The sequence below is a fragment of the Aethalodelphis obliquidens genome, unplaced genomic scaffold (genome assembly GCF_003676395.1).
Source record: "Aethalodelphis obliquidens isolate GAN/ISIS:26980383/991018 unplaced genomic scaffold, ASM367639v1 scaffold65, whole genome shotgun sequence".
Lineage (NCBI taxonomy): Eukaryota > Metazoa > Chordata > Mammalia > Artiodactyla > Delphinidae > Aethalodelphis > Aethalodelphis obliquidens.
In genome coordinates, this window is record NW_020838009.1 from 4,227,062 (window position 1) to 4,254,566 (window position 27,505).

The following is a 27,505-nucleotide window of genomic DNA, read 5'->3' on the forward strand; positions in this document are numbered from 1 at the left end:
AGGAGGACGCGACACCTCCTGTGGGCCCCTCAGAAATATGAAACAAAAAGTTTGGAGAAAGTTCATCGAGCTGACCAATGGCGATTTTCGGTTTCCTGCCCCGCCCACTTCGGCCGCCCCCCGCACCCATTGGTGAAAGTTCTCGGGCTGCCATTGGCTGTGGCTGGGGGTGGATCCGGAACCTGTTTGCCGCGGAACCTTCGGCTAGCGGCTGTAGTTGGGCGGGGCGCGTCTTTGTGGCGTGGTTTCCGGGCGGCTCTCCTCCTCTGCATGCGGCGCTGTGTTCGTAGCGGCAGTCAGCCATGGCCCCGCGGGTGTGGCGTCGGCGGACCCTGGAGCGGTGCCTGAGGGAGGTCGGTAAAGCCACCGACCGCCCGGAATGCTTCCTCACGTAAGTGCTCGGAGCCCGGGCTCTGGTGCAGCTCAGGACTCGAATGGACGCGGGCTGCGGACCCCCGGCAAGTTCCAGAGTAGGGGGAAGGCAAAGGGAAGGGGAGCTCCCTTTTCCTCAGATTTCAGATAGTTTACGCTCCCCTAGCCTATCACACTTTGTTAGATGGTTAAGAGCTGTGGAGTGTGGATCTCCCAGTCGTGTGCTGTTGAAATCAAACTAACTGGGTTATTACTGTTTCGAGGCCTCAGTTGCCGCACCGCCCCCCGCCCCCGCCAGACGCACCGGGTGGATTGCTCTTTTCTCCGTGTGCTCCCAGAGCACCCAGTGCTTACTTACTCATCAGACTTAATTGAAAGTATTAACTTGTCGCTTATCTATCTGCCTCACGACTTGAGCTTCTCGAGAGTTAAGGCTGTCTTTCGTCTCCCTTCCCAGCACGAGCTCGTGGTATTTTGTTCAAAGACTGTGAAAAGATCTAGGAAATTATGGCTCTCAGATTTATATTTGAAACCCGACCTTGAGGTTCACAGAAACTACAGCCATACACTCTAAGCATCGCAGATTTAGTATATCCAAAATGAACTGTTGGTTCTGTTTACTCCCTGTCCTCTGCCCTCCCTGAGATCCTTTCCCCATGCTCACCACCTGCCTTCCCTATCACAGTGAGCAGCACCTCTGTCTTTCCAGTCCAGACACGAAACTAAGCTACTTCCTTGATGTCTCCCTTTTTCTCAATTCTACATCCAGTTATTAGCAAATCCTGTCAGTTAGTTCTCCGAACTATACTATTCTGAATTTGATTATTTCTCACCGTATTCACAGTTGTAATCCCAGCACAGCTCTGCATCCTTTGCCCGGATGCCTGCATCAGCCTCCTGATTACGCTAATTTCATTCCTTTTCCTCGACAGGCTTCTTTCCAAAGCATAAATTTAAATCATTTTTCTGCTCCTCAAACTCAACTAGTGCGTTTCTCTTAGGAAATTTGTTCTTGCTGTTTCTTCTGCCTGGAGTACATGTTTTCACAGCTTTGTAAGACTGTCTCCGTATAAATAGGTATCATCTCAGATGTCACATCCTCAGAGAGGTATTCTCTGACCCCTCTTACCAAAGCAAGTGTTGACTATGGGCTGACTGAATGGAGTGGCCTGTAATCTAGCAGAGTTGAGAATTTAAGGTTAAGATTCACTCTCTATCTTTAGGCAAATAGATCTGTCACGGTTTCCCCGTCTGAAATCCAGATAGCAGATTCACAGATACTTGGTTGACACCTTTTATATACTAATGTGGTTCTTTGGCAAGATAATACACTGTTGGGGGCCAGAATCTATACATACTTAAAATTGACATTTCACGTGCAGCAACCTGGATGGACCTAGAGAATATTATGCTTGGTGAAGTCAGTCAGACAGACAGAGGAAGACAAATACTGTGTGTTATCACTTACATGTGGGATCTAAAAAGTAATACAAATGAATTTATATAGCAGAACAGAAACAGACTTACAGATATAGAAAACAAAATGGTAGTTACCAGTTGTGCGGGGGAGCAAGTTAGGGGTGTGGGATTAAGAAATACCAACCACTATGCATAAAATAGATAAGCAACAAGAATATATTGTATAGCAATGGAATTGTCTTGGCCATTATCTTGAAATAACTTTTAATGGAGTATAATCAGTAAACATACTGAATCACTGAAACTAATATAATATTGTAAATCAGCCATACTTCAGTTTTTTTAAAATTTGATTTTGCCCAAGAGTTGGGCTTTTTTTTAAAATTCTGAGTGCTGTGAAATTGTTACCTATAATTATAAATCTAATTTAACTCCTCCCTGTCCCCTTAATAGCATTCAAGATGAACTGGCATCAAAGTTTACTTCTTTAACAAAAGTACTTTATGACTTTAATAAAATACTAGAGAATGACAGGAAACGTGGAAGTCCTTTACAAAGACTGATGATAAATAATTTTGATGATGAGCAGATTTGGCAACAACTGGAATTGCAGAATGAACCAATTTTACAGTACTTCCAGAATGCAGTCAGTGAAGCCATTAAAGATGAAGACATCAGTCTTCTCTCAGAGAATGAGGTGCAGGAGTGTGAAGAGGATGCCTCAGAGATGGAGGCCGGTGGTGAGGAGGACCTAGAACAAGATTTGGAAGAGGAGGAAGAGAAAGTGTCAGACCTGAGTGGTGATGATCCTGAAGAGGATGAGAGAGCTATAAACACAAGCAAATTGGATCTGAGGAAAAGCCCAGATTTCAGTGATGAGAACTCTGATCTTGACTTTGATATCAGCAAATTGGAACAGCAGAGCAAGGTGCAAAACAAAGTGCCTAGGAAACCAACAGAAAAGTCCATAGTAGATGATAAATTCTTCAAACTCTCTGAAATGGAGAGCTTTTTAGAAAACATAGAAAAGGAAGAGGAACAAAAAGGTGATGAAGAGGAGGAGGATATTGATTTTTTTGAAGATGTCGATTCCGATGAAGACGGAGGACTGTTTGGAAGTCAGGATCTTAAGGTAAAGTTTTGGGAGAGGACAGAGCATTCTTTCTGCCTCCTCAAATTAGATGGGGTTCTGTTTCTCCAGAAGAGGTTTAAAATACTTCAAAACTCACCAGGGCTTAAGTGAAATATTTAGATCAGTTGAAAAAAAAAGACTGGAAAAATTAAACCAAAGCCATTGTTTCCTTATCACAGAACACTTGTTTTGTAGCTTCAGAATCACAGTCACACATGTTAGATTCAGAATTTTCCCTCAAACATGGATTTTCATGAAACACTAGAAATAAGAGTGAAAGGAAGGCATTTGTATATTTTATTTAGGCAGGGATATTTTGGAAATAATTGTAGTTAGAAGATTTAGAGAAAAGAATATCGTGCTCTATCTAATCAGTCATAAATCAATCTATACTGCCATTCAGTTTGTTGTGGTCTAATAGTTCTTACGGTTTATGGTAGTGTTTTTAGTTGCCAATTTCCCCTGTATAGTATGCATACACATTTATGCATGATTTAATGTATTTTTCTATCCTTGATTTAAGGTCTTAAAAGTATTTATGTTTTAGTCAGGTAAAAGTTCCAGAAACCTGAAATACAAAGATTTCTTTGATCCAGTTGAAAGTGATGAAGACATAGCAAGTGTCCATGATGATGGTGATGAACTGGCTTCAAGTGAAGAGGAAGAAATTGCTGAAGAAGGAGAAGAAAGCTTTTCTGAGATGTGAGTATTTTGAATCCTTTACACTGTAAGCTGGAGGTACCCCATCCTATTTGTGTACTCCTGGTTGTCAGCTGTGATTGTCCTAAGAATTGGGATTCTCTAAGATCAGAGAGTAGATTCTCTAAGATCAGAGAACCTCAGGATAGCCAGAGGAAAGTCTCCAAATTTGAAGGGACGTCAGAGATGATCTAGTGCAGTTAAGTGTCACTGGCACTAGCACGCAAACCCTTCTTACCAGGAGCTCTGATTTGTTTTTTTGTGTCAGTAAAAATACCCTGTTGTTACTTTGGTGAGATAAGTTTGTATTATAGATTGATGAAAAATTTGTTTTCTATATATTGGACACTTTGTTCTGTTTCACCTAAATAATTCCTTCTGTTCCTTAGTAACTGAATGACTATAGAAGTTCTGAATATTTAATTGCATTAAGTCTACAAAAGAAGAACTTAAATTACTAAGTTTGTTTCTTTTTGTTTTTCTAACAGAAAGTGGTGTGTTTCCTTTCATAAGTGTTTTGGTATTACAGGGATGAAGATAATGACCTTGAAGAAAGTGGAGACAGTAAACAACACAAAGAAACCTTGAAAAGAGTGACCTTTGCTTTGCCAGATGATGAGGAAACTGAAGATACAAATGTCTTAAATGTACAGAAAGACTCTGATGAAGTCAAATCTTCTTTTGAAATAAGACAGGAAAAGGTAATAATTAGGAATTTTAAGGGATTTTTTCATATGCTTGACATGACTGGAAATCACAGACTACTAACTAATCTACCCTGTTTTGTTTTTTGTGTTTTTTTGGTGGAACACTTAACTGTCCTTAAAAAAAAAAAAAAACTTGCAGCCGCTTTCTGTAGCACCCTGTATAGAGATAACCATGTGGGAAGCAACTAATTTGCAAAAATCAATGCTGCATTTCCCAAGCTGTGGCTTTCAATCTGGGGCCCGTCTGTAAAACTTGTTTCTTTTCTTTCTCCGTGCTGTCTTTATACCTGGGGCATGTTTTTCCTAACTAGCTGTCCTGTGAGCCTCTCCTGGTAACTGTTTCACCTGCTTTTAAGGATACTGCCTATCTCAGATGGCTTCTGCGAGTTGCCAGGTAGCCAGAATTTTAACTAATACCATCTCAAACACATCTTCCAAAGTCGATAAAAATTATTTCCTTGTGACAATTTCAGGCGAACAAAGTGTTATTTGAAAATAATAGGTACAGCCTGACTCCAAATATTTGGCTTTTATCATTTAACTATCTTAAAATTAGATCACACAGTTCGAAGTGAGACGAGGCAGATAACCAAAGATACCAAGGATATCAAAAGAATCATTTTAAAAAGAGAATCTAGGGGGACTTCCGTGGTGGTCCAGCAGTTAAGACTCCACAGTTCCACTGCAGGGGTTGCGGGTTTGATCCCTGCTTGGGGAACTAAGATCCCACATGCTGCATGGTGCAGCCAAGAAAAAAAGAGAATCTGAGTTAAACACGTGATGGTCAGATTGTTCCCAGAAGAAAAAAAAAATGGAAAGAAGATATGAACTTTGTTCTTGGGTTAGTGTCCTTCCCTCCCCACACCCCTGCAAAAAAAAAAAAAAGAGAGAAGCAGGTTTAGTTTTACTGGGGAATTATATCAGACCTTCAAGAAGTAGATAATTTAGTGCTGTTTGATCAGTTCCTATGTATAAAGAGTAAAGCTTCCAAACTTTTCTTGTGAAGCTATTGTAACATGAATACCCAAACCTGATAAAGGTAACATTAAAACACACACAGTCTCACTTATGAATATTCATGCAAAAATCCAAAATAGCTCAATGAAAGAGCAATGCTGCCACAACCAAGTGGGCCTCATCCTCTTGATTCAGGATTAGGGAATCTATTAATTTAATACTTGTTATAATAGGTTAAGGAGAAAAACCATATGGTCACCTCCGTATATGTCAAAAATGACATTTAATAAAATTCAATATCCATTCCTAATTTTTTTTTTTAACTTCTAGTGAAATACAAACACATCTAGCCAAAAGATGCCATCATGCTTAATGGTAGAATTCTAGAAACATCCCTTTAAAATCAAGAATAAGACTATTCCCACTACCACTATTACTATTTCCACTGTTACTTAAGATTCTTGTAGGAGTGTTATTTAGCCAGGACAGCTACAAAAGAAAATGATAAGAGGTGAGAAAAACTGAAGTGAAAGCATTAATATTTGCAGAGAATACTAGAAAAACCAAGCAGATGAATTGAAAAGCTATTAGGAACAATAATTCAGTAAGGTAGCTGAAAAGGCTGGCATTTTATACACTGTGAAGTCATTATAGATGGCCGCCTTTTCAGAAGTAAGACATAATTTGGATTGTGGGTGTGGAGTCAGGAGGGTCAGGCTCCATCAAATATTGATGTTCTAATAAAAAATTACTTAGTCTTGGAATGCTCTAATAATTAAAATTGATAGTGGTTTGTGAATACATAGGTCGTTTGACTAGAACAGAGCCCAGAAATATACCCAAATGCTGCTGGGAGAAGTAAGTAAATTATAAACATGGCATTCCAAATCAGTGGGGGAAAGAGGTCATCCACCTCTCCTCATCCCACCGCAGGGGGCGGGAATAGGAGGTCACTACTGGCATCATTAAAAGATGGCAAGGACAAAACAGAATTGTGTTCAGGAACAGTACATTTCTTGCTCTCCCACTATTAAAAATATTAGTTGCTTTTACTCAACTGTAAGTCTAGTTTTCTTCCCTAAACACGTAGTAACTCTTTTTGTCTCTTAGATGAATGAAAAAATTGCATCTTTGGAAAAACAGTTGTTGGAAAAGAAACCTTGGCAACTTCAAGGGGAAGTGACAGCACAGAAGCGGCCTGAGAACAGCCTCCTAGAAGAGACCCTGCACTTTGACCACGCCATCCGTATGGGTGCGTGTGGCCACCGGGCTCCTGCAACTGTTCGTGTCTGTGCCTTTTCTATGGTTCTCATAGATTTGGAGTAATATTTCTTTTCCCCAAACTTTTTATTTTAAAAACTTGTAAACATATAGAAAAGTTGAAAAAACAGTACAGTGGGCATATGTATGCCATTCAGCTGGATTCAACAGTTGTTAAGTTTTGGCTATATTTGGCTTTCTCCCCCCATTTATGTGTGTGACTGTGTGTGTGCACTTTTTTTCCCGAGTCATTTGAAAGTAAGTAGCCAATATCATGACACTTTAGTCCTGAGTACTTTTATTTTTTTCTAAGAACTAAGACATTCCCCTGTACAGCCACAATACCATTAATCCACCCAAGAATTACTAATATCCTAGCGATGCCTAATGTATAGTCCATAATCAGTCCTGCTAGTGATCTGCTTACAGTACCTGCTGTCATTGTCCAGTGATTAAATTGTGATTCCAGCCAGAACCCTGATTACCTCATTGAATTCTTTCTTGTACCCGTTAAGTCATGATGAATTTCTATTTTATTTAGTGCTAGAGAATGGAAAAGAGGGGGCAAGTCCCCAGGTGCATGGGTTAAAAGTGTTAGCATTTGCTACCGTATGTATTTTGTAGTTTTGTGGTTCTCAAATTGCAGGGAGCATCAGAAAGGCTAGTTAAAACACACAGAGGTATCCCTTTTTCTTCCTCACTTTCTGATTTAGGAGGTGTGGGGTGGGCCCAAGAATTCGCATTTCTAACACGTTCCCAGATGGGGGTGATGCTGCGGTTCAAGGACCACCCTTTTCGAACCACTGCTTAGTTTCTGTATACCTAATGAGCACATGTCCTGTTTCCTTTAGCACCTGTGATCACAGAGGAAACCACTGTTCAACTAGAAGATATCATTAAGCAGAGGATAAAAGATCAGGTCAGTAACAATGAAATTTAACTTAATTCAAAATTCACTGAAATGTTTAGAAATATGTAAGAATATTTTGGGAGTAGGAATAACACTTTATTTTCATAGAATATTTGTTCTATCAGTTCTTCATTTAAAAGCCCTAAGTCTACACCAGAAGTGTCCTTGCCCTTTGTTGTGTGAGGCACTGCCGTCACACAACAAAGACGGGTGTCGTGCCTGAGGAGAATGGGGTGACCAAAGAGTTTTTGTTTAAAACTTGATCTTATTTTGTAAACTTAGAGTAAAACTTGGGTACGTGACACGTGCACCAAGAGATGGCTTTTTTTTTTTTTTTTTTTTTTTACTATTTATTTATTTATTTGGCTTTATTGGGTCTTAGTTGTGGCATGCAGGATCTAGTTCCCTAAACAGGGATCGAACCCGGGCCCCCTGCACTGGGAGCGAGGGGTCTTAACCACTGGACCACAACGGAAGTCCCGAGATGGCTTTATAACATGTGTTTGTTTGTTTAAAATAGGAAGGGTTTGAAAAAAATAAATAAATAAATAAAAAAATAAAATAAAATAGGAAGGGTTTGAAAGATGGGTGCTATATGCAGAAAATCTTTAAAGTTGAAATGAAGCAAACTCTTGTCTTAACTGTTGAGCAAACCACGATAAGGAATTGTGGAGTTCAAGTTGGTAACCAGGAGAGAGACGTGTTTAAAACAAAAAAGGGTACTTGAGTGATGCCCTTTCTGCATAATACTTCCTGTGACTTGAGTAGTCATTTCAAATGGTGAAAATGATTTCCTTTTTGCTGCAGTTTGCTTTTGCTTACTCTGGAAAGATAATATTCCAGCGGAGGATTCTTTTTTTAAAAAAAAATTAATTTATTTATTTTTGGCTGCGTTGGGTCTTTGTTGCAGCGCACGGGCTTCTCACTGTGGTGGCTTCTCTTGTTGTGGAGCACAGGCTCTAGGCGTGTGGGCTTCAGTACTTGTGGCGCACGGGCTTAGTTGCTCTGTGGCATGTGGGTTCTTCCCAGACCAGGGATCGAACCCATGTCCCCTGTATTGGCAGGCGGATTCTTTTTTTTAAAATTTATTTTATTTTATTATTTATTTATTTATTTTTGGCTGTGTTGGGTCTTCGTTGCTGCACGCAGGTTTTCTCTAGTTGCGGCCAGCTGGGGCTACTCTTCATTGCGGTGGCTTCTCTTGTTGTGGAGCACAGGCTCTAAGCCCGCGGGCTTCAGTAGTTTGGGCGCATGGGCTCAGTAGTTGTGGCTTGCAGGCTCTAGAGTGTGGGCTCAGTAGTTGTGGCACACGGGCTTAGTTGATCCGCAGCATGTGGGATCTTCCCTGACCAGGGGTCGAACCTGTGTCCTGGCAGGCGGATTCTTAACCACTGCACCACCAGGGAAGTCCCTCCAGAGGAAGATTCTTAAGGGAGCCTAGAAAGAAGTTACCGATTTTATCTGTCGGTTTGTGTTCTGTGTGTCTTTCATATTTTAGGCTTGGGATGATGTCGTACGTAAAGAAAAACCTAAAGAGGATGCATATGAGTATAAAAAGCGTTTAACACTGGACCATGAGAAGAGTAAGTTGAGCCTTGCTGAAATTTATGAACAGGAGTACATCAAACTCAACCAGGTAAGGACACTGCTAAGGCGAAGCCGTTGTCATTCAGGGAGGAGAGGTGGAGAGCCACCTCTGCAGGTTCTACCTGCTCGTCGAAATGTGTGAAATACCGAAGTCTTGAACTTTGGGGTCACCTTGTTTAGTGTGAGACAGAGCATGCTAGGAATAGAGGGGCTGCAGTGTTCCCACTGAGTGTCAGGGGCAGAGGGGATTTGTTTTGCAGTTACTCATTGGTCACCTGATACTTTCACAGCTAACTATTAACTTTTCAGCAATTATGCTACAATTTAGAAACCATTTCTCATTTGTACTTTAGAAGTTGTTAAATTTTATAAGATTATTTGTGAATTCCTTCATGTATTTAGGTCTGGTGAGTTTTTGGTGGTTGTTTCTTTTTACTTAGAGTGTTAAAAAAATACTTTTAGTTAAATAGGACAAAGTCATATTTCCAAAAATGTTGTATTCCCAATATGACAAATTGAATTATTCCTTCACATTTGATTTGCTGGGAATGTGGTCAGTATGTGCCTGGGGATGAAGTGGCATTTTTATCCTGCAAGAGCATTTAAGATTCCATCCAGATTGTGTTAATTAATGCCACTTAGGCAGCAACAGCAGATAGGGCCCTAATGCCACTGTGAAGCTGAAGAACTGGAAGGATTTGAATTAAAATTTTTCCTGGCTGCCTTGCCGCCCAAGGTGGTAGTTGAAGGGAGATGTGTACAACCTCAGTCAATGCTTAGTGAAAATCCAGCTACTATGAGGAGATTCAGTAAATACAGAAAGTATTTGGTAACCATGAGAGGTAAAAATGAAATTATGTAGCTCGTATCAGGTCTTTAAATGTTAATTTTATTTCTGTCTTGGACATCAGCAGCCAGTTCACAAGTTTTTGAGTGTGGACTCAATTTAGGCTAATCCTAGCCTCATTCATTCCATTAAGAGTTAGTCTGGCAAGGAAGGATGATCTGAATTTCCTGAAGTTTAGCAGCTACCCTGGAGGTAATAAGCAGAGTGCTGATAAACAGCATGTGAATGAACCTTAACCCTTAGATCTGTGTGTGTCAGGAAGATGCTGGATGTCAGATGCATTGTTTCACAGATACAACCTGGGATGAGGGCAAAGGATGTGGTTAGGATTTTAAAACAGGTGTTAAGTTTAAGGAGTAAAAAGCAGTAGTATGTGCTTGGGCATGGCTGGAAGGGGGCACTGACAGACACTGGACACACAGACCTGGGTGTGCTGTGGCATTAGGGCAACCGGGGTAAAGAGCCAGTTGCTTCCCAGTGATGAGTGGTAGTGGTGATAGTGGTTTTTCATGGGTTCATCACTAAGTAACCAAACAAAAACTTTTGGCTTCTTAGAATAGCATTTGGGGCATGGGGAAAGAGAAGTGTGAAATTTACCTTTTCTTAGTGGAATGAAAACTGCTGTCAATTTTTTCCAATGTGATTTAATCAGAAAAATCTTTAACAAATTACATATACGTTTGTCCCTGCAATCCAAATGAGTATTTGGATAATTTTACAAAATCTTCATTAACTCCTTAGTTTTGTTTTTTGCTTTGTTTCTTGTTTTTAATTGAGTTGAGATTCACATAACAAATTAACCATTTTAAAGAGAGCAGTTCAGGGACATTCATGGTGTCGTGCAACCACTACCTGTATCTAATTCAAAAACATTTTCGTCACCACTCCCCTGACAGCCACCAATCTGCATTCATTCCCTGTGGATTTACTTACTCTAGATATTTCATGTAAATGGAGTCATACAACCTGTGACCTTTTGTGTCTGATGCCTTTTATTTAGCTTAATGTTTCAGGATTGTGACGTGTCTGTAATTTGTCCCCTTTTTTATAGCTGAATAGTATTCTGTTGTGTGTGTACCACGATTTACTGATCCAGTCACCGGTTGATGAGCATTTGGGCTGTTTCTGCCTTTCGTGAATAATGCAGCTATGCACATGTGTGTCCATGTACTTGTTTGAGTGCCTGCTTTAATTCCCCTGGGCATGTACCTAAAAGTGGAATTGCTGCTCCTATGGTGATTCTCTGTGTAACTTTTGGAGGCACTGCCAGACTCGTTTCCACTGTGCCTGCACCATCTTACGTTCCCACCACACTGCCTAAGGGTTCCGGTCCTTCCACAACCTGGCCAATACTTTTTATTTTCTGTTTTGTTTCTTTTTAAATAGCCATCCTAGTGGGAATAGTTTAGTTACTGACAGAAGTAAACATCAAGGGAACTAAACTGTACGTTCTAAATGTTAGTGATACAGTTGCGACAGCTTCTCAAGTGCACGTCATGTTTCTTCTTGGGTGGGTGCTAGTGCCGCCCTGGTATTGGTGACTTCGATCTTGCCTTGGAATGTTTCTTTGGAGCTGAAGCCTGGCGACGAGAAACTGGTGATACCCTTATCGGCCTTGAGTGTTTTGTCCTATGATGCCTGTGACGCTGCTTAGTCTGATAACATTGAACTTATTTCCTAAGCAAAAATCAGCAGAGGAGGAAAATCCAGAGCACGTAGAAATTCAGAAGATGATGGATTCCCTCTTCTTAAAATTGGATGCCCTCTCCAACTTCCATTTCATCCCTAAGCCGGTAAGTGTGTTTACATCTCAGTGAACAGACAGAGCAGATGTGATTGTAATTCCTCTTTGAGCTTTTGTGAGACTCGTGCTTTATTTGGTTTCAGGATACAAACCTGCGGGAATTCCCCATAAATTACAGGCAGGGCCTCCCATGAGGAAGGCTCGTGTCTGGTCCCATGACAGTTCTGGCTCTACCCTGCTGGTCCCTGCCAGACCCTTGACTTTAGCCACAGGGTCTCCTCAGTTCCCACCCTTCTTCCTTGTCTGGTCTCTGGTTGCTTGTGTGATGGTCTTGGGAGCGTGTGTGGTGTCTGTACCTGGCGGTTATTGAGCACCTGCCACCTGTCAGATTAGGTCCGTCATGTCCACTAACTCTTAACCCACAGAACCTGAGGCAGATACTACTCCTTCCACTTTGCAGATGAGGACAGCAAGGCTTCGGGGCGGGAGGTGAGCCCTAACTCCTGGGCCCTTGCTCTCCGCACTGCGTGCTGTTCCCCCTCTGCCTCTGCGACTCCCGCCCGGACAGCTCAGTGCCCATCTGCTCCGCGGCTCCCTCCTGCTCACCAACTTCTGGGAGCCTGCAGAACATGCTGCACCAGCCTCCTGGTACTTGCTCGCCTGGTGCCCCCGGGGGTCACTTGTGTTGTCTGGAAGTGGGATGTCGAGCATCAAGGGCTAGTCCAGAGTCAGACCTGAGTCTGTCTGCCCCTCAGTGGCTTCGTGATGTAGGCAAATTGCCTAACGTTCTGTCTGTACAGAGGAGGTGGTGACCTCCGAGGTCCTTTCCGATCCTTTGATGGTCAGGTAACTTTTCCTATGTGAGTATTTGGTCATCACCTGCTTCTTTGTTTTTGTTTAATCTTGGTGTCCTTTACATGATGGTACGTTTTTGGTGGTGGGGCCCATCTTGAGAGTCTCAGAGTGCTTGGTCTGACCGTGTATAGTGAGCAGGTGAAGAGAGGAGAGGGATGTCTCCACCTTCTTGGCCAGCAGGTCCTGCTGTGGAAAGGTCTTACTCATGTGGAGAATGCGATCCCTTCCCTGCTTACAAGGCCCCGCGGGACATGACTCCTTCCCATCCCTCTGGTCCCCGTGGTTTGCTCCCCGGCCACCCTGGTCTCCTTCCTTCCCTCCGGGCTCTTCCATCTGTAGGGTCTCAGGTTTGACACCTCCTCTTCCCGCGTCTGTCTCTGCCCTTCTCCCTCATAGCCCCATGGCACAGGTGCACTCATTGGTGGATGGTTCATTGCTCACTACTCATCTTCAAGCCCCACAGTTGTGTGGGGTTTTTTTGTTTTTTTTTTTTCTGGTACGCGGGCCTCTCACTGCTGTGGCCTCTCCCGTTGTGGAGCACAGGCTCCGGATGCGCAGGCTCAGCGGCCATGGCTCACGGGCCCAGCCGCTCCGCGGCACGTGGGATCCTCCCGGAACGGGGCACGAACGCATGTCCCCTGCATCGGCAGGTGGACTCTCAACCACTGCGCCACCAGGGAAGCCCACAGTTGTGTTTTTTTTTTTTGCGGCTGTGTTTTCACACCAGCCTGGAGCCGGCTATGGGGAAGTCCTCAGACATCCCTTGGAATCTTGGGCCACAGTATAAAAGCCTTTCTTATTTTTTTCCTTGTCAGAAATGTCATTTCTGGTCTAGCTTCCTCTTGATATTGCTTTTTTCATATTCAGGTTGGTATTTCACAAGTCATCTCCATGACTGTTAACCAGTCATCAGTTTCTGTTATTTTTTGGGTTGTCTCCATTTTCTCTATATTTCTCTTTAAATTGTAGAATGGAATACAGTGCTCCCAATAAATAAATGAACAGTGGTCCAGGGGAAGAGATGATTTCTTTCACACTCTGACATTCTTCTCTTATTTAGAGTCCAGGACCCTGTTGTCTTCAGGGCTTGTTTTTGTTCCTTATGAAGGATCCTGGGGTGCATATCTGCCTAGTTAACTGGAACGTGGGCAGGACTGTGATAGGAAATGAGCTGGTGAGGTGGACAGCACTGTGCTTTGGGACAGAGCCCTGTCTCCTGGGGCTCAGTCTCGTGTTCGCTCAGGACACCTACTCTTTCCCACTTCATCCTTTACTCCACTGCGGACCCCGTTGTCCCTGCGTCAAGATGGGCAGGACTAGTGTACAGAGCAGTAGTGTAAGTCTTCCATGACCATTGCCCTTTTACTACCGTGAGTGGGGTGCAACCATTGTAACTTCTGAATCCCTTGGGCAGTTCTTTCAAGAATAAAAAAAAAAACTAAAGGACAAACAAATGGCCCTTCAGTTAGTGTTGCATTCTTTCCTCCTGTTTTTATAATTTGTAGGTTGTGTTTATTTCAGTACTGTCTTCATTTTCCAAAACAACTTAGTATCATTTCATATTTCTCTTTATAACATCTGTTTTTAGTTGCTGGAACATGTTGTTCCAATAAGCACCTTTCCTTGCAGCGTTTTCCCTGTATTTCTTATAGTGAGCTTTTTTCCTATACCCAAAGGCAAGATAACACTTACAGACACCAATAGATTCTGTTAAACGGTGGATAGGATTGTTTGAGAATATACACCTACATGGCAGATGGAAATGATTTACTAACAGATGAAAGAACGTGTGTTTGAATATGGCAGACAGGTCCTGAAAAAGTATAGAAATAATCTCCATGAAGTATTGTATGTATTATGTATTTCAGTAGGTTCACAATTTAAATATTTTATGTGAGGACCACTTCTGACTTCCTGTTAAGTGTGTTGTCTCTTTTCTAGCCTGTCCCAGAGATTAAAGTTGTGTCGAATCTGCCAGCCGTCACCATGGAGGAGGTCGCCCCAGTGAGTGTCAGCGATGCAGCCCTCCTGGCCCCAGAGGAAGTCAAGGTGAGAAGCCAGTGTTGAAGCTTCAAATCTCTGTCTATAGGTTGGTCGTTTCTAGTCAGATCTCCATTTAAGCTCGTTTTCCTTGAGCTTGTAGTCTTTATTCTAACATAGCTCAGCAGTTTCCAAGTGTAATCACATTAATAATATAGAATATTCAAATACAAGTCTTCTGTAATCAGGTATTATTGTGAGATACAGATTGAGAAATATTGTAAAAGCTAATTGTAAATATCTAACATCAGTATATTGTTATAATTCAGTTTGAATATTAGAAGTTTGAGGTTGTTAGCTTAGGTGTTAGGTTTAAAACAAACTGCATATATTTAGCAATCCTTTGATATTAATCAGCATTTCCCCCTTTGTGTTGTATCCATGTAATGCTTATCAGTAATAGCATTTGGATCTTGGGAGGAGTTGGACATACCACATGCAGGCTGTCCCTGCCTTGTGAGCGTGGGAGCTCTCGCCTTGCACAGTAATGGTGGCTTCTGCCGAGGCCTCGGCCTCCTGGCACCTGGCAGCACGGCCCTCCTTTTTTGTGCTCATTTGCTTTGCTCCACCCACACTCACCCCTTCAGAGCCTCTGCCACCTCTGCTAGGCTGGGCTGGCAGCAGAAGAGAAAAGGGAGGAAATGGACCCTCACCAGCTAGGTTTCCTGCCGTCAGCCCCCCATGGCTGCCAGCAGCTCAGAGCTGGGCTGCTGCGGGCAGGTGACTGCAGCCCCGGCTGGGGTCTCCATGCTTCTCCAGGAGGGACAGCCTGACACCCCTGCTCTCCAGGCTGCCTTTGTGAAGGAGTGTTGGGACTGAACTGTCACCGTCAGAGAACGCATCCTGGGTCTTAGAGAGCTGAGTGACCAGAGCCCTTCAGAGTGTAGGCAGGGATGCTCTGCTTCTCGCTTGGCCATCGGTGTACAGCCCATCAGCCACATTCCATAGAGTTGCTTCTCTTCTAATTTCCTGAGTTGTTAGTTTAGATGAATGAGTGTGTTTGTGGTTGTTTTTCAATAGGAGAAAAATAAAGCTGGAGATACAAAAACAGCTGCTGAGAAAACAGCTACAGACAAGAAACGAGAAAGGAGGAAAAAGAAATATCAAAAGCATTTGAAAATAAAGGAGAAAGAAAAGCGGAGAAGACTTCTTGAAAAGAGCAACCCAGACCGAGCAGGGAAATACACCAAAGCAGTAGCTTCCGAGAAGTTAAAGCAGCTAACCAAGACAGGCAGAGCTTCACTGTTAAAGGTGAGGATGGGGCAGGAAAGCTGCTGGAGGGGGAAGGGGAGCGGATGGCAAGCTTTAGGTGATCCGGGTGGCGGAGTAGCCGAGCCAGCCACCGCTGCCCACCTGCGGAGGGAAGGGGACGGGAGAGGCCGTGGGGACTGGCCGGCTTTCTAATGCAGGGTCCTCACGGTCACCTGACATTGTGAGACCATTGTTGCAGCGTAAAATGTATATAATATCTCTGCACTAACTGATGTAAGTTTTCATGTTCTTGTCTAGTTCTTTTTCATATTTATACTTTGATGCCCTGTTCTAATCATTTGGTTTTTTTCATCTTTAAGCACATCTTACAACGTGAACTTGTATTTTTTTAATTGCAGGATGAAGGTAAAGACAAAGCCTTAAAATCATCACAAGCATTCTTTTCTAAATTACAAGATCAAGTAAAAATGCAAATAAATGATGCAAAGAGAACAGAGAAGAAAAAGGAGAAAAAACAGTATATTTCTGTTCATAAACTAAAGCTGTAATAGATTTTGCATATAATGTAAATAGTAACATGTAAGCTTATATTCTGTCATTGTTCTTTTTTGTAATAAAATTTTTTAGAACTTTTCTTTGCATGGATGGAGATGTTTGAGAAGAGCAAACCTTCATCTGGGTATGTGGCGGGACCTCTCTTCCCAGACCCTCCCCACGGTGTGCCCACCCCAGGCCCAGCTGGTGAGGGGGCGGGCCTGCATGCTGGAAACCCCATCACAGCCAGCTGTCCACAGCAGAGGTCCTCACGTGTCTTCAAGAGGCCTTGATTTTCTTCTCCCACTGCCCTGTCATCCTTTCACAGAACAGTGGGATTTCCATGCGTGTGCCTTACATTCTTCCCCTTAGGAAGTGATCTCATGTCATGTGAGCAGAGGCTCGCGGAGGCCGGGGAGTCTTGTCCCCGTCAGATGCAGGAGGATGGGGGTGATTCGGCCGTGAGAGGAGGTGAGCTTGCTGGGAGGACAGACTGGCGGTCCTTGGAGCCTTCCACGACCACCGGGTGCTCCCTGTCTCAACCTCCCACCCAGGGAAGACCACCTTTTGTCTGACAGGGTCTCACATTATGCTTTTTTAAAAAATTTATTTTATTATTTTATTTATTTATTGTTTCTGGCGGCGTTGGGTCTTTGTTGCTGTGCACAGGCTTTTTCTCTGGTTGTGGCGAGCGGGGGCTACTCTTTGTTGCGGTGCACAGGCTTCTCATTGTGGCTTCTCTTGTTGTGGAGCACGGGCTCTAGGCGCGCAGGCTTCAGTAGTTGTGGCACGTGGGCTCAGTAGTTGTGGCTCATGGGCTCAGTAGTTGTGGCTCATGGGCTCTAGAGTGCAGGCTCAGTAGTTGTGGCTCAAGGGCTTAGTTGCTCCACGGCATGTGGGATCTTCCCGGACCAGGGATCGAACCTGTGTCCCCTGCACTGGCAGGCGGGTTCTCAACCACTGCACCACCAGGGAAGCCCTCACATTATGCTCTTGGTAGAAATGTCTTAAGCCTTATGTGGGTAGAGGATGAGAACAAAGCTGAAGCTGAAGCAATAGCGAAGGGACAGTCACAGTCGTCAGGAGCCTGGAGGTTTGTGATCTGCGGTCCTGCTGACAAAGAAGCTGGCCACTCAGGGTGCCCCAGTCAGTACTGAACTGTCATTTGTTTCAGGTCTTATTCAGGACACAGTTCTCTCCCCTACTGTGCCTTTGTCTTCTAAACAAAACAGTTGGAGTAACCACCTGGTCTCCCTCTAGCCTTAGTGAAAGTGTCAGGATTTTTAGTGGTGATTGGAGTGACCCTAGGAGTTGCTATTTTCTTCCTAAAAACAGTTTGGGGACTTCCCTGGTGGTCCAGTGGCTAAGACTCCGCGCTCCCTACAGGGGACCCGGGTTTGATCCCAGTCAGGGAACTAGATCCCACATGCTGCAGCCGAAGATCCCGCGTGCCACAACTAAGACCTGATGCAGCCATATAAATAAATAAATATTTAAACAAAACAAAACAAAAAACAGTTTTCCAGTTCCCACTCATGGCTAGCTTAGTTCTCTTTCCCTTGATTATTATTTTTTTAACTTCTTGGAATATAGTTCATTTACAGTGTTGTGTTGGTTTCAGATGTACAGCAAAGTGATTCAGTTACGTATATGTGTATATATATATATATATATATATTCTTTTTTTACACTCTCTTCCATTATAGGTTACTACAAAATACTGAGTATAGTTCCCTGTGCTATAGAGTAGGTCCTTGTTAGTTATCTATTTTATATATAGTAGTGTGTATATTTTAATCCCAAACTCGTAATGATTATTTGTTTCATGATAATCTGTCAGGATCAGGATGTTGATCCTGGAGCGATGATTCATTTTTATCTGTCCAAGTTTGATACTTGCAGAGTAAAGTCACTTATCTCCACATTTTCCCCCCACATCTGGGTGAGATATATCAATCCATTTGCTTCTTTAATATCACATTTGATATAAAGATTATATTCATTCTAAATATTTGATTTGTGCCAGACACTATTGTAGGTACCAGGGTTATAACTGAACGAAACAGAGAACAGTTCCTAACTTTATGAAGTGTGTATTCTGGTAGAATATTTACATACATTTCATTTTCTATATAAATTAAAAGCACAATAGAACATCTGTGAAATCACCTTTTACCTAAAAACAAAACAATGCACTGTCTGCTTCACTCATCTGTGTAAAGAGGTAAAGAATTACCACAGTTCCGAATTTCACATTTATCATTCCTTTGCATTTGTTGTATTTTACCATATAGTCACATATCCATAGTCAATGCATTGTTTAATTTTCCTAATATGTGAATTTTATGAAAATAGAATATTATATTGATAGGTTGCTTTTTCTCTGTTGACATCCCTCAAATTTATCCATAATCCTATTCATTCATTTTCACTGCTGCATAGTATTGTATGAACATACTACAGTTTTATTTAACCATTCTCTTGAAGACATTTGTTTCCAGTTTTACACTATTATGAATAATCCCATTTGAACATCACAGTGCTAGTGTAAGCTCTAGCCTCTAAGGTACTTTAGAATTGCTGGCTAGGAAGTCCAAAAGATAATGTGGCATTGTTTCTCAAAGTCGTACAAATTTGCGCTTAATCATATCTTTGTCAGCACTTGGGGGTAATTAAAAATTTTTTTGCTATTCTGGTAGGAATAATACGATGAATCTGTGTGGTTTTAATTTATGTTTCTCTACTAATGGGATTGAGCATTTTGTTATGTGTTTATTTTCTGTATCGTTTTTAATTAGCTTTTAATTAATTTTTTTGGCTGCGTTGGGTCTTCGTTGCTGTGTGCGGGCTTTCTCTAGCTGTGGCAAGCAGGGGCTACTCTTCGTTGCGGTGTGTGGGCTTCTCATTGCCGTAGCTTCTCTTGTTGTGAAGCACGGGCTCTAGGAGTGTGGGCTTCAGTAGTTACGACTTGCAGGCTCAGTAGTTGTGGCTTGAGGGCTCTAGAGCACAGGCTCAGTAGTTGTGGCGCACAGGCTTAGCTGCTCCGCAGCATGTGGGATCTTCCTGGACCTGGGCTCAAACCCATGTCCCCTGCATTGTCAAGCAGATTCTTAACCACTGTGCCACCAAGGAAGTCCCTTAATTAGCTTTAAATTTTGATATTTTAAAGTTCCAGGAAAATTCCAATAAATTTAGCCCCATTGGCTTTATTATTCTTTCTTTTTCTGAACAGTTTGAGAGTAAGTTGAAGACATCATGGACCTTTACCTCTAAATACATCATTATGTATTTCCTAAGAATAAGAATAATCACTTATATATAACCACAGTATAATCACCAAAATCAGGAAATTTAACATTGACACAGTGCAGTTATCCAATCCACCGTCCATATTCAAATTTGTCAGTTGTCCCAATAACATCCTTTATAGTGCTTTTCCCCAGTGCAGGGTCATTCCAAGGTCACTCGTATTTAGTTGTTACATCTCTAGCTTCTAGTAATTTGGGAGCAGTTCCTGAGCCTTTGTCTTTCTTAACTGTAACATTTTTCAAGTATACAGGCCAGTTATTTTATAGAATGTCCCTCAAAATTGGATTTGTCTGTTTTCTGATGATTAGATTCAGGTTAGCATTTTTGGCAAGAAAACCATAGCAGTGATGTGTCTGTAGTATCTCATCAACAGAGGTTTGATATCCATTTGTCCCAGTGAAGCTGGTGAGGAAAATGATTAGTCTGTTAAAGTGATGTCAGGCTTTCCCACTATAAAGTTATCTTTTCTTTTTAATAATTAGTAATTTATAGTGGAGATACTGTAAATACCCTGCTCCTCACCAAACTTTCACTCACAAATTTGAGTGTCCACTGATGGAGATACTGTAAATACCCTGCTTCTCACCAAACTTTCACTCACAAATTTGAGTGTCCACTGATGATTTTCTAACTCCCATCATTTCTTCTGTATCTATTGACATTCTACTGCAAGGAAGAACTTTCCCTTCTCATTTATTTATATCAGTATAGACTCAGGTTACTATATTATTTAATGTTTATAATCCTTTCTTATCACTTTTGATGTTCCAGTTGTCCCTGACTTTACAGTGGAAGGCCCTTCAAGGTGATTCCTGGGTCATGATAGGTCCCCATCATTCTTTGAGCACTTCCTTCCTTTGTGGTGCTACAAAACATCCCAGGCTTTATCCTGTACTTTTCCTGGATTTGGCCATTTTTCCAAGGAACCCTGGCTCCTCTTAGTGGAGAATGGTATTTTGAAACAAAAGGTCTAGGTGTTAGGTATGCTCACTGCTACTGTTGCTACTAGGTCCAATTAAAAGACAGAGCCGGAAACTGTGTGTGTGTGTCTGTGTGTGTGTGTGTGATGTATTTCATGCATGGGTTCATATCAATACCTCCAATTCTAATCCAGTACCACAGCACATTATATTCTAGTTTCATTGTTTCCGTACTTGTAACACCTTTTCCAACAGTAAGAAATCTTACTCCCATTGTCTTCAGTATATTTATTCATTTGCTTCTAGATGATATAAGAAGCAGTTTCAGAATTATTAAACTTATACCACTGGGAAAAGGAAAAAATATGTGCTCTACAGGTACACATAGAGCTCTGTATTTCAATGAGTCCAGAGCTTTGATAGTTCTGTTCGGTTATTCTATATCCTTACTTTTGGGGGGGAAGGGGGGTCTAATTCTACCAATTAGAGAAAGATATTAAAATCTCTATGATTGTGCATTTGTCTATTCCTTTGATGTGTCAGTTTTTGCTTCCTGTATTTTGAAGCCCTGTTATTAGAAACAACGATTTATGATTTTTATGTCTTCCTCATGACTGACCCTTTTAACTTTATAAAATGATCTCTTTCTCTGGTAATACTCCCTGTCTTTTTTTTTCCCCCGAGGACATGGCTTCTTCAGCAGCTTTTTCAAATGGTGACAGTTTTCTGTTTTGTTTTTCCCCCAGTCTTCATTTGGCCTGGAGGTGGATGGATTAGATGCCCTTGCTGCTCATTGCCCCTTCCAGACCACACTCTCTCTCTGCCTCCCTACACCCCTCCACTCCTGTCTTTGGTATTCTCTTTTCTTTTCTTTTATTCTATTCTATTTTATTTTTTTATTGAAGTATAGTTGATTTCCAATGCTGTGCCAATCTCTGCTGTACAGCAAAGTGACCCAGTTATACACATATAGACATTCTTTTTTTATATGCTTTTCTATTATGGTTTATCACAGGATATTGACTATAGTTCCCTGTGCTATAGAGTAGGACCTTGTTATTTATCCGTCCTATATATAGTAGTTTGTATCTGCTAATCGCACATCCCCAGTCCTTCCCTCCCCCACCCATCTCCCACTAGGCAACCACAAGTCTGTTCTCTATATCTGTGGGTCTGTTTCTGTTTCTTAGATAAGTTCATTTGTGCCACATTTTAGATTCTACATATAAGTGATATCATACAGTATTTGTCTTTCTGACTTAACTTCACTTAGTATGATAATCTCTAGACCCATCCATGTTGCTGCAAATGGCATTATTTCATTCTTTTTTATGGCTGAGTAGTATTCCATTGTATATATGTACCACATCTTCTTTATCCATTCATCCATCAATGGATTGTTAGGTTGTTTCCATATCTTGGCTGTTGTGAACGTTGGGGTGCATGTATCTTTTCAAATTATGGTTTTCTCTGGATATACACCTAGGAGTGGGATTGCTGGATCATATGGTAATTCTAGTTTTTCATTTTTTATAAATTTATTTATTTATTTATTTTTGGCTGCATTGGGTCCCCGTTGCTGCGCACGGGCTTTCTTTAGTTGCGTCGAGCGGGGGCTACTCTTCATTGTGGTGCATGGGCTTCTCATTGCAGTGGCTTCTCTTGTTGCAGAGCATGGGCTCTAGGCATGTGGGCTTCAGTAGCTGTGGCACGTGAGTTCAGTAGTTGTGGCTCGCAGGCTCTAGAGCTCAGGCTCAGTAGTTGTGGCGCACAGGCTTAGTTGCTCTGTGGCATGTGAGATCTTCCTGGACCAGGGCTTGAACCCATGTCCCCTGCATTGGCAGGCAGATTCTTAACCACTGCGCCACTAGGGAAGTTCCAATATTTAGTTTGTTTTTTGTTTTTGGGGGTTTGTTTTTTGATTTTTTTTGGCTGCCCCATGCAGCTTATGGGATTTTTGACCATGCTGCGGGGCATGCAGGATCTTAGTTCCCAGACCAGGGATCAAACCTGGGCCCCCTGCAGTGGAAATGCGGAGTCCTAACCACTGGACCACCAAGGAATTCCCGTAACTCTAGTTTTTTAAGGAACCTCCACACTGTTTTCCATAATGGTTACACCAACTTACATTCCCACCAACAGTGTAGGAGGGTTCCCTTCTCTCCACACCCTCTCCAACAATTTGTTAAATAACAATACTCTTAACCCCACTTCCCCCTTTAGTTCTGCCCTACCTGTCTGTTCTCCTTCACTGCTAAACCTCTTGAAAGAGTCATCTATACTTTCTGCTGTTGGAGAGGAAAACCTTTTCCTCTACCCTCTTAGGTTGAGTCCCTAGGGCCCTGTGAATTAAACTGACAAAAGACAGATTAACAGAAGAAATTATTCATATACATATTGTAGTTTATAAAAGAAGCAGCTAGGTAAGTGGTTAAAGTTAGAGATTTATACACCTAATTTAGCAGGGAAAAGAAAGGGGGTAGAAATGGCTGTTAGGGAAAAGCAAATGGGTTTCTAGAAGAGCAAATGGGAGATAAGAAAGTCTGTGATGGGCTTCCCTGGTGGCGCAGTGGTTGAGAGTCCGCCTGCCGATGCACGGGACACGGGTTCGTGCCCCGGTCCGGGAAGATCCCATGTGCCGCGGAGCAGCTGGGCCCGTGAGCCATGGCCGCTGAGCCTGCGCTTCCGGAGCCTGTGCTCCGCAGCGGGAGAGGCCACAACAGTGAGAGGCCCGCGTACGGCAAAAAAAAAAAAAAAAAAAAAAAAGTATGTGATAATAATTGCAAATTAAGGCGCAAGGGGTCTTTCCATCTTCTTGGCCATAAAATTCCCACAGAGAGGGAATTTACTCCTGGTTTCCTTCCTGGTAATAAAAGCCACCCTGAAGAGGGAATTCACAGCAGCCTCATTTCCCAGAAGTTTTTGCTTTCCATCAGGAAAAAGAAGCTCTTAGAAGGCTTCTTTCTGCCTCTGTTGAATCCCAATGTCTTCAGCTTAAAGTAATCACACATGGGCTTCCCTGGTGGCGCAGTGGTTGAGAGTTCGCCTGCCGGTGCAGGGGACACGGGTTCGTGCCCCGGTCTGGGAAGATTCCCACATGCCGCGGAGCCTGTGCGTCCGGAGCCTGTGCTCCACAACGGGAGTGGCCACGGCAGTGAGAGGCCTGCGTACCGCAAAAACCAAACAAACAAAAATAATCTTCACACAAACTCCAGGGTACTGAATGGGTCCCCACATTGTCTCCAATTCCTGTCTCCCCACTCTTTCTTGAATCCTCTGCAATCACCATTCCACAGCTTTGGCTTCTGTCAGGTAACAGTGCCATCCACATTTCTGGATCTATGGCTGCTTGCAGACCTCACCTCACTTTCCTTCTAGCTGCATCCGACACCCCCTGATCCTCAGCACATACCACACACCTGTTTTCTGGATGCAGCTCAGACTCCTTTGCTGCCTCATCCTCACCTTCCCTCCTGTTCTTATCAGAGTGTCCAGCCTTCTGACCTTTCGGTTCTCTATCCACAGTCATTCCTTGGTGTTGTATATTAATACCATATAGACCCTGATGACTCCCCAATTTATATTTCCTGGCCTGATTTAGTTAATAAATTTAAGTATCTTTTAGCCACAAGAATGTCTAACTGGCATTTCAAACTTACATGTGGCTGTGGTCTGAATGTTTGTGTTCTCCCCTTCCCCAGGTTTATATGTTGAAATTCTACTGCCCATTGGGATTGTGTGAGGAGGTGGAGCCTTTGGGAGCTGCTTAGGCCATGAGTCTGGGGCCCTCATGAATGGGATTAGTGTCCTTAGACCCCCCCCCACCCCAGAGCTCCCTAGCTCCTTCCACTACACCATGTCAGGACATGGTGAGAAGTCTGGGATCCAGAAGAGGGCCTTTACCCAACCATGCTGATAGCCTGTCTCAGACTTCTAGTCTCCAGAACTGTGGCACATAAAATTCCACTGTTTATAAGCCACTCAATCTGTGGTATTTTGTCGTAGCAGCCTGAATGGACAAAGACACACATCTAAAACCGAACTCTAAACCTTTCCCCTTCATCCTCCCAGGTGATAGGCCAAAGACCTAAGAGCAGTCCTTGAATTTTCTCATACCTTACATTCTCTACCATGAGCAAATTCTGTTGCTTATACCTTCTAAATGTATCCAGAATCTGACTACTTCATTTTTTTTTAATTTTTTATTGAAGTATAGTTGATATACAATGTTGTGTTAGTTTCAGGTGAACAGCAAAGTGATTCAGTTATACATATATTTTTTTTTTAGATTCTTTTCCCTTATAGATTATTACAAAATATTGAATATAGTTACCTGTGCTATACAGTAGGTCCTTGTTGGTTATCTATTTTGTATATATATCTATCTTGTAGTGTGTATCTGCTAATCCCAAACTCCTAATTTATCCCTCTCCCTCTTTCCCCTTTGGTAACCATAAGTTTGCTTTCTATGTCTGTGAGTCTGTTCTGTTTTGTATATAAGTTCATTTATATAATTTTTTTTTTAGATTCCACATACAAATGATATCCTGTGATATTTGTCTTTCTCTGTCTGGCTTACTTCACTTAGTACGATCATCTCTAGGTCCACCCATGTTGCTGCAAATGTCATCAATTCATTCTTCTTCATGGCTGGGTAATATTCCTAACTACTTTTTATCAGCTAACCCCAGGCACCACCGTCCTTGGATTACTCCATTCGCCTTTTGTTTTCCCTGCCTCCCCTACCCCAACCATATGTTGCTGAACACACTCAAATCAGATGCTAAAATCCATATAATGATGTACAAGGCCTTATATCAGGTGTCAGCAAACTACAGCCAGAGACCAAATCTGGTCAGCTGACTCTATTTGTAAATAAAGTTTTATTGGCACACAGCCACACTCTTTTGTTATGTACTGTTTATGGCTGCTTTCACACTGCACACTGCAGACTTTGACCAGAGACCCTATGGCTGGCAGAGCCTAAAATATTGACTACCTGGCCTTTTACAGAAAAAAAGTTCACTACCATTGCCCTACAAGACCTGTCCTCTGCTATCTCTCTTCCTTCACTTCTGCTCCAGTCTTCCTGGCCTTCTGGGTGTCCTTAGACTTGCTAGGCGAGCTTCTACCTTGGGGCATCCTCTCTGTTACACTCCCTGAGGTTGTTTCTTCTGACTACAACTCTCTTCTCTGGAACATCCACTGCCTTCCCTCCTTCAAATCTGCTCAGATGGTACTTTCTCAGTGAGGCCTTTCCTTACCGCTCTTTCAAACTGTAATGCCCCTCCCGCCCCCCACCACGATGTTTCTGCTTGATTTCTCTTCAAAGCACCGTCGATGAAAACATTAATCAGTCGATCTAAAAAAGAAACAGAAAATTTTATCCGAGCCAAATTGAGGATTATAACCCGCGAATAGCCTCTCAGAAAGCTCCGAGAACTGTTCTGCCTGTTAGAGGTTAAAGCACAGTTATATAAGTTTTTGAGACACAGGGCTGTACCTTAAATGACGTATTACTGACAGTGTACACAGTCTAGATCTATACCAAGTGAGTAGTGGTCATGGGTCATTGTGGCCCCTTACAAGATTAAGAAGGAAGGTTTTCTCCTAAGGAGTTGTGACCCTTGATGAGATTAAAAAGGAATGTTATCTCCTAAGGAGGTCTGATTAATGCAGATGCAGGAGACACAATACTAATGCAGAGGCCCAAATGGGCAAAGGAAACATTTATGTTTAAATTTTTCTCATCTTGCCATAAAATAGGAATTTTATTTAATCAATACTCGCCTTTTAAACTCTCTACATAATTTACGTATATTTTGTTTTTTCTCTATCTTCCTCCATCAGAATGAATTCTCCATGAAGGCAGGATTTCCCCCCCAGTCCTCATTCTGTTCAGGGCCATATTTTCAGAGCCAAGGACATTACCTGGCACGAGGGAGGCACTCAATACATATTTGTCGATGAATTCCCTGTTCACGTCCATTTTCTCTTTGGTTTGCTCATTTATTCATGCATTCATTTGACACATATTTATGGAGTAATCACACAGTGCTGGCCGCTGCTGCAGGCGGTGGTAAAGGACCATAGACAGGCGCCCCGCGCTCAGGAAGCTTCCATCCGGGTCACCGTCAGGGGGTGCTGGAACCAGCTGACATCAGCACTCAAGCGCTGACTGATAAACTTTCAGGAATTTTGCCGTTGTTAAACATAGCCCTTATTTTATTTATTTATTTTTGCGGTACGCGGGCCCCTCACTGCTGTAGCGTCTCCCGTTGTGGAGCACAGGCTCCGGACGAGCAGGCTCAGCGGCCATGACTCACGGGCCCAGCCGCTCCGCGGTATGTGGGATCTTCCCGGACCAGGGCACTAACCCGCGTCCCCTGCATCGGCAGGCGGACTCTCAACCACCGCGCCACCAGGGAAGCCCCATGGCCCTTATTTTAAATTATGTAACCTGGCTATATTAAACTATATTGACACAAAGAAAACTACATTTTAATGTAAGAAATATCCAAACTCACCACTCCCTAATTACCTGACTACATTTTATCATTCTTTTATTATTTTTTAATTGAAGTATAGTTGATTTACAATGTTTCAGGTGTACAGCAAAGTAATTTTATATGTATATATATATAAGTATAAAAGTATATATACTTTTTCAGATTCTTTCCCATAATAGGTTATTTCAAGATAATATTGAATATAGTTCCCTCTGCTACACAGTAGGTCCTTGTTCTTGATCTATTTCTTTGCTCTTGAGGTTATGGGCATCTATTGCAAAGGAAACATTTATGTTTAAATTTACTGCTTCAGGCGGCGAACGGCATCTCCTCCGGGAACCCCAGCACGCGCTTTCCGGCTAAGGCGAGTCCACGCCTGTGTCTCCTCCCAGGAGGCCGGTTTCCTCGGACTCCAAATGCACCCCGACCAGCAACCTGCCCACGTTCCCGGCGGCCCGCCTCCCCCAGGTGCGGAGGGTAGGAGGGGCAGAG

At 42.6% G+C, this 27,505-nt stretch overlaps 1 protein-coding gene across 2 annotated transcripts; it reads left to right on the forward strand.

The window, feature by feature from the left end:
• Positions 1-254: 254 nt before the first annotated feature.
• MPHOSPH10 (M-phase phosphoprotein 10) lies at positions 255-16,380 on the forward strand. Of its 2 annotated transcripts, none has more exons than XM_027089102.1 (11): positions 255-391; positions 2,245-2,923; positions 3,471-3,625; positions 4,152-4,323; positions 6,397-6,538; positions 7,398-7,465; positions 8,955-9,092; positions 11,573-11,683; positions 14,431-14,538; positions 15,550-15,780; positions 16,140-16,380. In XM_027089102.1, the coding sequence occupies exons 1-11, from the start codon at positions 303-305 to the stop codon at positions 16,287-16,289; spliced, it is 2,043 nt and encodes a 680-aa protein (XP_026944903.1). In that variant the 5' UTR covers positions 255-302; the 3' UTR covers positions 16,290-16,380. The 2 variants fall into 2 exon arrangements, with proteins under 2 accessions (XP_026944903.1, XP_026944904.1); XM_027089103.1 differs by lacking the exon at positions 255-391 and adding an exon at positions 501-519.
• The last annotated feature ends 11,125 nt before the right edge of the window (positions 16,381-27,505 follow it).